At 39.7% G+C, this 13,202-nt stretch overlaps 2 protein-coding genes across 4 annotated transcripts in view; one reads left to right on the plus strand and one right to left on the minus strand.

Moving 5' to 3' along the window:
• tprb (translocated promoter region b, nuclear basket protein) overlaps nucleotides 1-1,830 on the plus strand; it is a 23,872-nt gene extending 22,042 nt beyond the window's left edge. For all 3 annotated transcript variants that reach the window (XM_050054333.1, XM_050054334.1, XM_050054335.1), the window contains exons 50-51: nucleotides 29-124; nucleotides 1,523-1,830. In XM_050054333.1, the coding sequence (XP_049910290.1) occupies nucleotides 29-124; nucleotides 1,523-1,572 (146 nt within the window). In that variant the 3' untranslated portion in view covers nucleotides 1,573-1,830. The remainder of the gene's footprint in view (nucleotides 1-28; nucleotides 125-1,522) is intronic.
• prg4b (proteoglycan 4b) lies at nucleotides 1,322-10,329 on the minus strand. Its single transcript, XM_050054336.1, has 14 exons — nucleotides 10,054-10,329; nucleotides 9,888-9,966; nucleotides 9,399-9,515; nucleotides 8,976-9,098; nucleotides 8,319-8,375; nucleotides 7,623-7,682; nucleotides 7,229-7,510; nucleotides 5,516-6,217; nucleotides 4,923-5,009; nucleotides 3,986-4,122; nucleotides 3,625-3,781; nucleotides 3,340-3,453; nucleotides 2,794-2,922; nucleotides 1,322-1,965 (listed from the first exon to the last, which is right to left on the minus strand). The coding sequence occupies exons 2-14, from the start codon at nucleotides 9,964-9,966 to the stop codon at nucleotides 1,856-1,858; spliced, it is 2,154 nt and encodes a 717-aa protein (XP_049910293.1). The 5' UTR covers nucleotides 10,054-10,329; the 3' UTR covers nucleotides 1,322-1,855.
• Nucleotides 10,330-13,202: the final 2,873 nt, after the last annotated feature.

A 13,202-nucleotide genomic window follows, 5' to 3' on the forward strand; every position in this document is an offset into this window, starting at 1 on the left:
CTTCTGATTGCTGTGTTGCTGTTTTCAGACACAAGCAGTGCTCCACCTAAACCCTCTAGACCTGGACCCAGCAGACAGCTGCAACGCTGGCCAGAACACCGCGGCGGCCGCATCAAGAGAGGAGGTAACAAATGAATGCACGCACACAAATTGGGTGGTAATGGAGCTAATATTGTATAATCATGAGCGGGTAACTGTTCCAAGCCTACGGTGGCTTTGTGCTCATTTAGTCCATGCCACGTTTTCAAGGTGCTAGAGCTGAGCGGAATAATAAAACATTTATAAAAAGCATTAAAATCTCTCCTATGCCACATAAATGGATTACAAACATTTGCTCATGACAAGTTATTGTGACTGACAGCAGGAGTAGTTGAACAAAATGATGCCCAAAACCAGTGGATTAGAAGAGAATCATGATTGATCATAGGCAATAAAAAAGGAAACAAAATAAAAAGAAAAACATCAACAACAGAGAAAAAAGCTGCTCCCACAGAGTAATGTCCTGTTTCTTCCTGATAAAATAATGCGTTCAGCACACTTAGGTTTCTTTAAGAGAGCAACCACCACAGTTTCAATTTCAATTCAGTTTTTATTATAAAGCCCAATATCACAAATCACAGTTTGCCTCTGAGGGCTTTGCAGCACACAACATCCCTCTGTCCTTGGACCCTCACAGTGGACAAGGAAAAACTCCCAAAAAACCCCTCTTTAACAGGGGAAAAAAAAGAACAATTGTGCGGTTGAAGATGTTCTCCATACTTTGGTGTCAAGAAGTGTTGATCAGCTTGTCGTATAACACTAGTCTTATTTAATGCAGTGTTTTACACAGTGTTTCTATTTTCATATTGAAATTAGCAGAATGTGGGATGCTCAGGAGGCACAGGGGATCAGGGCGCTGACCACAAACCACAACGTCCATAGTTCCAGTCCAGTCAGGGACTTTTCTTGAGCGTTTTGCAATGTGTGATTCCAATAAACATCAGGCTTCCACACATAGTTCTGAAAGGTTACAGCTATATTTATTGTAAATCAGACCTAAAAGAGTTCCATCTGTATGTAGATGCTTCCCACTTGTTATAAAAAACAGTTTTGAATAATGAAATATGATTTTCTTGTTCTTTAATGATAAATTTTTTGCAAGTTGTTGCATGCCTGAAAAACCTCACTAAATCAACATAAACTGGTTTTAATGTCTCTTTATTCTATTACTCACAATGCACATTAATTGCAGTGCATCATGTTTTTTGGCAGCTACATACAGCATGTATATATGCTCACAAATCACTGCCGAACAGTCATGATGTGCACACAAATCCCGGCAAAGCATTCATTTCATTTAATAACCAGTCATGGCAATAAATACATGTGGGTGTATTGTAATCCAGTTTAATGTCGATGAGAATAACAGAGGAAACGTTATTACAGTCTTAAACATGTGAGACACATTTTATACAGCCACTGTACATAATTTTTACACCAGTATACCAGGCTTTGTTTGAACAAATATTTAATGTCTCAACAGGTCAGGGATTTCCTTCTCGGGGTGTGCATGGGAGAAGATTCGCCCGATGAAGCACTAAGCAGAAACTCTGACAACAGCAACCGGAGATCTTGTCAGTCCCGCCAGAAACACATTACACATTTTCCAATCAGCAAGTTAAAATTCTGCATTCAGCCTTGTTAATGTTCACTTGTTCTGAAGCCTGTTGTTTTTATTTTAGTTTGGCTTTTTTTTAATTGTACTTGTAAAGTACCTTTTTGTAATCAGTCCATGCTGAAGCGGTGTGTTTTTATGACGAATGTAATAAACTTAAAAACTATGAAAAAAAACGTTGTTTATGAGACACAACTTTCATCAGACTTTGTTGGGGCATTTGAAGAAGTTGTTGCTCTGAGGTGACGCGTTGGCTGTAGGAGCAGGAATGACGGGACGTTCACCATCCATCCTCACATTGTAGGATTTGGCTGCAGAAGAAACAGAGTGCTTCATTAAGTATTTTAATTTATGCATAGTATTCATGATGTACTTTTTATCCATGTACGTGCCAGTTTCCATTTTGGTGAACATGAATTTGGCATAAACAGAGATTTAAAGAGATTAACTTGGACAGCTTTGGCTACAGCAAGACATGAATTTGAGGAGCTGGAGTGTTTTCTTGAATTACATAAACGACTAGACGGTTAAAGCTCTCATGATGACTAAACCGTAAAATGATTTACACAGACAGGAGTGACAGTATTCTTCAGACGATCGTTATCATCATTAAAATGGAAACTCTTAACTGTGGTTACTCCATATGAGCTTTAGGTGAATGGGCAACACCCTCAATGGCCTTTACATCTGCCAAATTCCCCACCCCACCCTGACACACCCAGATACACATGGTCCTTGTTAGGCATGTCAGACATGATGTGAATGAGGCTAACAAAAGTCTTAGTGCAGACAGACATGTGAATGATGTTTTCCTTTGAAGATGACCAATTAAATGTAGTTATTGTGAAGAAAAAGATCCACAATTACTACTTAAAAGACCTCTTCAACTGTTATGTCAGTGATTAGGGTGTGTGGGGAGCAAATCCAAAATAATGCCAGGAGTTTCTTTCTTCTTTAACTGATGATCTAATGACTAAATTTGTGCCTTGATGTGCAGAACACAGCACCTAAACTATATTTTGTTTCCAACAAATATCCTTAGCACTAATTGATTTTACAGAAAATATCTGAAAATAAAACAATCCACTGCCTACATCTGTTCAAAGGAGAGAAATGACGATTGTTATGTGCCGACTTACATCTTGAGAAGACATAGTATTTGTATCCCTCTGGTTCCCTCTTGTTGGGGACGGACACAGCAGCTGTAATGGTGGAAGGGAAACCTCTCCAAGATGTCCTGATGTTGATGGTTGGCCCTAGAAGAGACACTAGAAACAACAGAGATCAGAGTAATATGAGTGAACTGATTATATAGTTCCTGTATTCCTCAGCTGCAATGTTTTAACGCATTAAATATCACAGCCCTTCAACAGTTGCGTTCCCAGAAATGGAACACAGGCAACTTATTTCCACTAGCAAGTTATTTACAAGATGGACCTCGCTGACCCTCTTACCTCCACAAAAGCATGACTCACTTTTCCAGAAAACTACATGTGGTGTAACCCAAAACATGTTTAAGTGAATCTCTTAAAATGCCCAGGAAACGCCCAGTGCACTCATCATGGACGACACAAATTAGGGGAAAAAGGATGATCAAACTAGATCTATGTCATAGTTGGGATGGATTAACATAATGCAACTACAATATATTTGTGTCCTGTAAGAACTTTTAATCCTTGGATTACCTGCTTGTCGAACCATTCGTTTGCGGACTGTGTAAATGGCGTACTGGACTCTCCTGCCACTGCTACATGATGGACTGGTGCCAAACTGGTATGAATATTTCTGGACAGCCCCCCCTGAAAGAATCAGTAGAGTTAATTTCAGAATGTATTCATTCAGAACATTAGTATGATATACACAATATTTAATATACTCCATGTTTTTCACTGAATGAAAAAAAACAGGACAGCAATTAAAGAAACAAAAAAGGTATGAAGTAGTTTGACTCTGCAGCATCATTTCATCACCTCTCTTGAAGAAGTAAACTGACTCCCTCCTTGTCTGGTACTGAGGCACAGACAGAGCAGCTGTAATGTGGCCCCGAAGCCCATCAAACCCAGTTTCAGTGACCTTTGGATAGTTAGGGTCCAACACGTCATTTTCAAATCTCCAGTACTGGGATCCCTGCAAAGACAACATCCAAACATTACACCTCAGACATGTGCAGCACTTCACAGAAGTGGACAAGTGACCAAGAGGAAATCTGAGATTGAGTTTTTAGCAGCAAAATGCATCTTAATACAGTGCGAAGGGTTTCATCCATGACATCCTTCGAAATCAAATTTGCAGAATACACTTATGGGTTTTGGATCAGACGAGAAAATTTACCCTGAAGATGTATGTTTTGCCTTGGCAGTTGCAGCGGGTAAACACAGTGTCGATTGGAGAGGGGACACCCCACACCTGGGTGATGCCACGAGCTGGACCAGGCACCATGTTTCTGTCCAGAATCCAGAAGTAGTGCCCTGAAAAATAAAATAACATTGCCACATAAGTGTGGTTCACCTACACACAACATCAAGAATAACAATCAGAGCAATTTCGAAGTTTACCGCAATATAAAAGAGATATAACATCTTTGCTATCAATCATTTCTGTTTTCAGCTCTGTACTCATTGTACTGTTGCAGTGGTGGAAGAAGTATTTAGATCCTGTTCTTTAGTTAAAGAACTAATACAACAATGTAAAAATACCCCACTACAAGTAAAAGTCCTGCATTAAAAATTGTAAACATACAGATACTGAGCAAAATGTACTAAAAGTATCAAAAGTAAAAGCACTTATTATGCAGAAAAATTGCCTTTGACCTTATTAGATTGCTAATGCAGATACATCAGTGTCTGCGTAGCATTTTATTGTTGTAGCTGCTTGAGCTGAAGCTAGTTTTAGCTTCTTTATATGTCCTTTATATACTCCAGAGGTTCCCAGCCCCGGGGCCGGGCCCTCAGAAAGGATCATGAGATCAATCTGACAGACTGTGGGATGATTAATGGGACATAAAAGAGGAGAAATATCTGATGATATTTCTCTTCAGGCTGTTGAAATGTAAATCACTCTGTAATGGAGTTAGTAACTATGCTTGTCAGATAAATGTAGTGAACTAAAAAAAAGTTATGTGGTGTAGTAGATGTACATAAAGCAGCATTAAAAAAACAAGTATTTCCCACCACTGCTCTCTTATATATTAATAATGAACTGATATGTGGTTTAACATATGATACAATTCTTGTCTCTAATGATGACTGGCTGCCTGGCTGGCACTCACCTCTGAAAACCACCATTGTGCCGTTCCTCAGCGTAGTGACTCCACTGACCGGCCGCCCACTACACAGATTGGTATCGTTGCTGTCGTCTGGGAAAAATGACACAATTTGTAAGAAAAACCATCTGTTTGGATGAACAGGCAGTAAGACAGAGAAGCCATGCAATCACACACTGAGTTACTGGCTGTCAAATGTAATGTGGTACTCCAGGAGCTATAAGGACTTTTTTTCCATTCTTGAAAGTATCTGAGCTTTATTTCCAATTTCAAAGGCGCGTTTGATTCATTTACAGTGTGAGAAAACAGCCACCTCTGTCACTTATATATACCGTAGCCAGGCTTTGAAGGAAGCTCTGTCCACCCAGAGGCATAATGACAAAACAACCGAGCTCATAAAGCAGGCTGAGAGCTGTAATAAATATGCACCAGAAACTAGAGGCCTCCATTTTTGCAACAGTGTTAGACTGGTGTAAAATGAATTAGATAAAATCAGAGCTGACAGAAAGAAATTTCAATACTGGCACTGAAATCTGTCTTTGCAGGTTATTTGTTTCCTGTGGATGTTGTGTTGGGCCGATGATAGGAACATTTCTTACCTGCTTGGTAATCTCTAGGATCGTCTGTACTGAGAGACTGTGTGGCGTCCAGAGGTTTAGTTTCAGGTTTGGAGGAGCTGGGTTTAGCTGGAGTTGGCTTAGCCGGCATTGGCTTGTGTGAGTCAGGTTTCTTCTGGGGTTTTGAGGTGGCCTCAGATGTTGTAGATTTAGTTGAGTCTGGAGTGACATTTAGCGGTTCAGCAGTGGTGACTTCTTGTGTAACATCAGCTGCTGTGTTATCCTGCACTGCATCTGTGGATGAGGGAGCACTGGTCGTCAGGGCATCAAGCTCTGGCATGTCCCTGGGCCCTGCTGGAGAAACGCTGGTGGAAGGATCTTCAGAGGCTGCCAGGACTGGAGTGGTTGCCTCTGACGTGGGTGTCGTTTCCAGCATTGTTGAGGAGCCTTGTGTGGGTCCTGTGGATACTGGAGCCACAGGGGTTGCGGAGGCTGTGCTGGAGTGCAGGGTTGAGACTTCTGGGTCATTTAAGGAGGCTACAGTCGGATCCTCAGGCAAAATCTCTTCCTCAGGCTTTGCCTCTGCCTGTCCCACTGTCTCCAGCTCGGGGGTGTTAGCTGTAGGAGAATACTCAGTCTGGGGTACTGAGGTTGGATTAGGCTGGCTGGAGTCATGGTCAGCTGCTGTTGTGGACTCAGGGAGAGCTGTTCCTGCATCGGATGAGCTGGTAGCATCACTGGCACCTGGAGGAGGACAAACAAACTGATTACGAACAAATTTATTAAACGATACTAAGAAGCATTTTCTAAAAATCATCAGATTAAAGACAGTGTCAATAGTCGGGTGGCAAAGTGGAAGAAAAACCTGAATAAATGAGTAGAGAAATGTGGAAAACACAGATGCTTTTATATAGTGAATGGTTTGTTAAGTATGAAAATAACCATCCTCTTTAGAAATATATTTATTTTCCACAAAAACATGGAGAATAATTTAAAACTGAAAGATTGAAAAATGTTGCAAGTAGAGCTGCAACGATTAATTGATTAGTTGTCAACCATTAAATCAATCACCAACTAGTCTGATAATTGATGAGCAATTTTTTTAAGAAAAAAAGGCCAAAATTCTCTGATTCCAGCTCCTTAAATGAGAATATTTTCTGTTTTTCTTTCACTCCTCCATGACAGTAAACTAAATATCTTTGGGTTGTGGACAAAACAAAACATTCGATGATGTCATCTTTGGCTTTTGGAAACACTGATCAACATTTTTCAAGATTTCCTGACATTTTATAAACCAAACAACTAATCAGTTAATCAAGAGAATAAGTGACAGATTAATCGACAATGAAAATAATTGTTATTTGCGGCCGTAATTATAAAATATCACTGTACAGTGCAGAAATAAAGATATTAGACAGGGTGGAAAAAACTGGTATTGACAGGGAGTTAGTGGTAAACTGTGATAATATAAATATAATTATTTTTGTCTCCTTACAGTTCAGTGTTAGGATTTGAGCAGTGAGAGGAGGAAAAGACAATTTTCAAAACTTGTAATAAAAAAATAATTTTGCTGTTTAAAAATGTGAATCATATGCCACAGCTTTATATCAACAGGTTAGACAGCGCTCTCTTCCACCATTATTAAAACACCCAATAAGCAGTGTTCATCCTTCAGTAAATAGATGGGTGGTGGTGTCACTACATCTCACTTTAATTTGCCACCCATCGATTTTCCCTGCCCTGGACATCACATACCTGTGCTCTCCGTGGGGGCTCCTTCAGTGATAGGGTCGAGGGTGGAGGGGCTGTTATCGGCCTGTGTTGGTTCATTATCTGAGAGGGTCGTCTGTGTCTCAGAGAAGACTGTAAACGTCTCTGTACTTAGCTCCAGAGTGTCTGGATCCTGGGTGGGTTCAATAGAAATCTGATCCAACAGGTCAACTGTAGACAATCCATAGCCACTGGTGCTCTCTGGGATCGGACTTGTCTCTGGGTCCAATTGGTCCAATTCACTGGGAAAAGTCTGGCTGTACACATCTAGAGAAATGTGAAAAGTATGAGGAGGTGCACACCTGGATGTCACACTCATGAAAGTTTACCAGGGGGAAATGTTTGGCTAGATTTATTATCCATGCACATTGTTGCTCACCATCAATGAGATCATCTTTGGGATATGATGTTGGACTGACCAGTGGAATCGAAGGGTCATCTGTGGGTAAAATCAAATATAGATGTTCATAATTGGCAGTGTGAACACATTATTTTTAATCAGTTCTTTCTGTACTTCTCCTTCATTTGTTTTCTTGAGCGTGCACATCACCGACTGTGACATTCCAGACGGAAATGTTGCGACATGTCTTCTTCCTGAGAGAGAAGTAACACGGATGCAAGAGTATCTCCACCCACAAAACTATTCCAAGCCAACCATCCAATTAAAACCTCCAAGAAAATGTTCTGTCACCCTTTCTTGGCTTCATTTTGTGCTTTCCTCTCTTGTGACTGAGCTTGTGCCCGTAAACCCTCCTACACACTCATGACAACACTGCTTCCTTGTGTTTTTTTTGGCCAGTGGGGCTTGTGCTCTTGGCTTGTTCTGGTGAAACTTGGCCCCCAAAGCGAACCGCAGCAACAGAAACACAGTGTGGCTGTCAATGGTACACATCTTCCTGCCATCCTCCCGACATATGTCTTATTAAATCCACTCTGAGTTGATCTCAGATTTAAGTAATCTAAAACAAATTACTGTATGACCATTGGTTTCTGTCACTGGAATTAAGTAGTTGTTATTTCGGATGTGAAATAAAGTTTTGTAGCTTTCCTTGGTAAAATCAAAAAGCATAGTCACCTGCACTGTTTCCCTCGCTGAATGTAGAAGGTTCAGTTGCTCCATTCACAGTTGGCTCTGTGAGAATATTCATGAGTAAAGGTTAGACAGTTAACCCTGTACAAACATTATATCTCAAATCCTAAATTACTGAAAATGTAGGGGAAAAAATCAACCTTTTCGCCAAGTCAAATATACCTTTGGGTTTGTTATCATTTACATTATGGCATGAATTAGTCTTCACTGGTGCAGTTTCACTGGCTGCTCCACTGATTTCGTCTGTGGTAATTAACCAAGACAGAAAATATTGTCAAATTGAACCCAATGCATCGGTGCAGATTACTGCATGCATTGCATGCTATGCCACATGCTGGTGGACATGCCATGTCAGAATAATCCTGGCATCTTTGCACTTCACCATTCATGCACACGTGCTAAGAAAAGTGAAGCTGACATTAAAAAGCAGCCATGCTGTCACATGACCATGACTGTATTTGCTGGTCATGCATCAAATGACCACCAAATGTCAGAAGAAGACACCAAAGATGTGTGACTATGTTTAACTTAATCAGGACAGTAAATATCGCAGTGATGCTACAGTAAAAATGAAAAGGGAATCTGTCATGGTTGACATGCACAAATCACACAATCATGCTGACTTAGTTGGACGAGGCTCACCTTCTGCATCACAGTGGATCTTGTGATCTGGACAACACTGATTGTACTTAACACAGTCAGAGTCGCAGCTACACAGTCGGCCTCTTTTGAAGCTTTCTCCACACCGTCCTTTACAGGAGTTTTCTGTTGCACACAAACACAACAGACTTGTACAATAAGACTATTCTGTGTTGATTATATTAGACTGATTATTCATGTGGACATTTAAGCAGTATATGAAATGTTGCTCTCTCCATAGGGATTGGTCAACATTAGTGCAAACTTGGTAAATCATACATGAAAAACACATTTGATGAGTGTAAAAAACAATTTTATCAGTAACTCAGAATGTTTGGATATCAGCATCTGCAGTTTGAGATCAGCAGAGTAAAAACCTCTGGTAATGCTAGTGACAGGGTTATTAGTACATCTGAAGACTCTCACTTGTGGTGCATTGGGATTCAAAGTCTCTGCAGCACTCTCCATAAGACAGGCAGTTGTAATCACACTGGCATGTGTTACCCCTGTAGTACTCAGCACCGCATCGACCTTTACAGCTTGCTGTTTGTGAGAAAGAGCACATGAAAACAAAAAGAAGAAGTCAGAAAGGGGCATGATGCTATCTGTGCCTTTAAAAGTTGAATCACTGTCTGTCAAATAACATCGACTACTTGAGGACATAGTGTGTTAATCATAAAACTGTGCCAGGAATTGATTTCTAAAGTAGTGACATGTATATAGACATGCGTTCCCCTTCTGGTAAATAATTGTCAACAGAGTAAATATGAACGAGTACAAGAACAGAAAACACACAATATATTCCAGGATAGCCTTACATTTAAAAACACATTCCTGGCAATCAGAATACAAAATATTACATTTCAATGTAAATGTTTCTCAGTGCAAAACAAATGTCACACAAGTGGTACTCACCCTGAGCAGCACTTAATGTCAAGACACACGCCAGCAAAATAACAGCACAAAGTACAGTGGAAGACATCCTTCTGCTCATCTGAAACCAAGCATGAGACACACAATGAATAAATAAATCAGAGTGCATTCAGTCAGTCAGTCATTCATTCTGAAAATCCTCACCCACCTTGTTTGAGCCTCTGTCAGAATTCTGCCGGACGTTTGGACTCGGCTGCTTTTAAAAGGCTGAGAGGGACCGGCTGACTTCCCGTTAATTGGCAAATCCGGTCTAATTAAAAGTGAGATGATCTCACAGGCTGTAGGGAGGATCCTCTAGTCCAGTCCAGACCAGACCGTAAGTCCAGACATCATGAATCCCCACAAACAGCTGGAAGCACATCAACACACATCTGTGCCAGACAGACGGCTGACTTCACACACACTTCTGAGCAGCAGGGGAAAAAAGGGGTCGTGACTTGCTTTCCTGTCACACTGTGGGTGAACTGGACACCTTCACATCCTCATAGGGTTTGTCAAATCACTTCCATATGGACAGTCAAATAACTCAGCTAAAGTCAGTTCAATTGTTTAACTTTTAATGGTCAGCAGGGTGTTTTATCTTTTAGTCTTCAAAAGACAAAGGAAGCAAAAACACGTTTGTTTTAGCTCAAGTGTTGGGCTTAACACCTGATAGTGTCTATGGATACCTGCCCTGAGAGCCATAGTGGCCTCAGTTTATCCCTCTGATGTTTTTCATGATGTGTTATTGTATGTAATGGAAATACATGATAAAAGCCTTCATGAGATGATTTTCTTAAGTAAAAGTAACAAAAACAACATTATAAAAATATTAAATTATTCATAAAATTTTCAAGAAAGTACATATTTTATTAGCAAAATGCAGCGTACTTAAAGTAAAAGTATTCCTCAGGCAGGATGACCCCTGTCAGTATTATAATAGCCTATGATATAACTTATCCATGAACATGAAAGCAGTGCTTATGCTCATTCAAGTGGAGCAATTTCTTTTACTGCTTTATATTATATGCGTTTGGGTGGTTATTCAATAACAGTGTGTGATAAATTTAAAAAAATTGATTTATTCTGTATTAGAAATTTTAATCTGAAAACCCTAGCTAGGTTAAAAATTGCTTCTGAAATATGGCAGAGCAGAAAATTTAAAGTCGTATAAATGTAAATACTCAAGTTAAGTATAAGTGCCAAGATTGTACTCAAGTAAAGTACTTGAGTCACTGCATTTAGTAACTTTACACTGCTGAGAAACACATTGAATGTAATGAGAGACAAACTTGGGCTAACTACCGTAACTATATTTTAGGTTTCTATCACTGATGAGGAAATATTTTCTGTTATGGTATATAGCCAGTGAGTTTACATGCACTTTGGTGACCTGGTTTGTGTTGGCTGTGTGCAGTGACTCTTCAGTACAGCAACCTTCTGGCAATCTGTTTGATGACCCTGTGTGTCATTAAATATATTTGTTTTCACCACTGCAGCAATTACAGTTATTGCTGTGTAAATTCTAATGTGGTATTGGCCTCTTGTTTTTAAGAATATGGAGGTGGCTTCACATTGATATGTTTTTTAAAAAACAATTTTAAATTTATTTACATATTATTTATCATATTTACTGACCAATAAAATATATATATTTGTTTCCTATCCACTAGCATGTTAGTTGTTCAAGGCTGAAAACAACTATAAGTTTGTCATGAAGGTGTGACTCCATAAGATGAGCAGTGTCTTCTCATGCCTCCTCACTTTAAAGATTAGCTGCCCTCACTGCACATAGTGCTGCATTGTTGTTAGAAATGTGCTTTACATGAAACAATCATTTGTATTTGTCTGAGATAACTATGATGGACAAAGCAAAGTCAGAAAACCACTGGTCCCAGAAGTTGCCAGGACAGCCATGTGGCATGTTGATTTTCTCATTTTTAGCCTACTACACCTGAAGCAATAAAGGTATACACCAAAAATGGTTGTAGGATGTTGCATTTCATTACCTTTTTGACCTACAATTAAAATATTATTAAAGATGATGCAGTGAGTCCATGTGAGCCACATTAGTCCAGAATCAGCCATCACTGTTACCCACATGTATGAACAAGAACAGGAAACGCATGGCAGAAAAGTTGGATGACCTTTTTTAATAAATAGTTGGGTTACATTGAATTAATTGACTGAAGTAATAAATGTATTTAACCATTAATAAACAGACATTTTACCCGAACATGTCATCGGAGTGAGGTTGGGGTTCTTAGAGTGTTTTAGGGTCCAAAATTTTAAAGTACTTCACTTAACATCATATTTTCTTTATAGGAATATCACAGAGGGCCATGAGAAGTAACACTTTATGTATTCGTCAGAAATCTAGGTGGTTTTCTTAGCAATCTACCAAAAAGTACCTTAAATTTCCTGACGTCACCCCTTCGATGTTTTCCATATCAATTAACTACATCTGTCTGTGTTTACAGAGTTACTGTGAGGCTTTTTTCATTAAAAGGGAACAACATGCAGGATCCCTCGTACTATACCAGACTGATCACTGTGAGGATGTATTTTTATAATTCAGGGCTGGTCTGCACTGTGGGAATTTTGTGGTTGGAGGTGTTGATGGATCATATCATGGCTATGGTATTTTCCCTTCATGTCATGGTCCAATTAGAGGAAAAGCGCTCATTAGTGCGCTTGTGTCAACACAATCATGATAACAGGATCTGGTTGAAATGACTCGGCCTACCAAACAGTCAGGTAAACATAGACACTGTAGCACCATGAGAAAAGGAAGTATCAAGCCCTTGATATCGTAAATTGAACAACACTGACCCAGAGACAGCTCATGCCACACTGAGAAGTTGCCTGGGTCAAGTTTACTTCAGTAGAGTCAGTGCGCCCCCTTGTGTTCACAAAAGAGTTTCATTTCTGTTGGGCAATAGTTTGACATCTATAAGCTCAAGAGAGAAGAGTTTCAGAACACAGTCTCAGTGTAAAACTTTTAACTGTCAAGCTCGTGGTCCCAATTAAAGTTTGACAATTAAAAGTTTTGCAGGGTGGAAGCTGTCTCACTGTTGTCTCTTTGGTCTCCCTCAGTGTCGGCAAAAACTGCTCGCTAGTTCAGACAATTTGGAAAATGAACCTGCTTTGATGTACTCCAGAGGATGACATGGCAGGCTTAAGATAAGAGAACCCAACTTGTGGTCCATCTGGATAATGAGTGAATGAATGAATGACAGTGTGCTCCCTGATAATAATGTCCCAAATGCTTGAGTGGTGCAACTTCGAAGTAGAATGTGTGTTTAAATAAAGTTTAAC

This window comes from Epinephelus moara, chromosome 10 (genome assembly GCF_006386435.1).
Source record: "Epinephelus moara isolate mb chromosome 10, YSFRI_EMoa_1.0, whole genome shotgun sequence".
Taxonomy (NCBI): domain Eukaryota; kingdom Metazoa; phylum Chordata; class Actinopteri; order Perciformes; family Serranidae; genus Epinephelus; species Epinephelus moara.

Bases quoted from the DNA above. Each gene is read 5' to 3' on its own strand.
- prg4b (XM_050054336.1), bottom strand. From the start codon at position 9,966: ATGAGCAGAAGGATGTCTTCCACTGTACTTTGTGCTGTTATTTTGCTG. The intron at 6,218-7,228 runs GTATGTGATGTC...GTCCTCCTCCAG, and splicing joins AGCCCCCACGGAGAGCACAG to GTGCCAGTGATGCTACCAGC. The intron at 1,966-2,793 runs GTAAGTCGGCAC...TTTCTTCTGCAG, and splicing joins ATACTATGTCTTCTCAAGAT to CCAAATCCTACAATGTGAGG.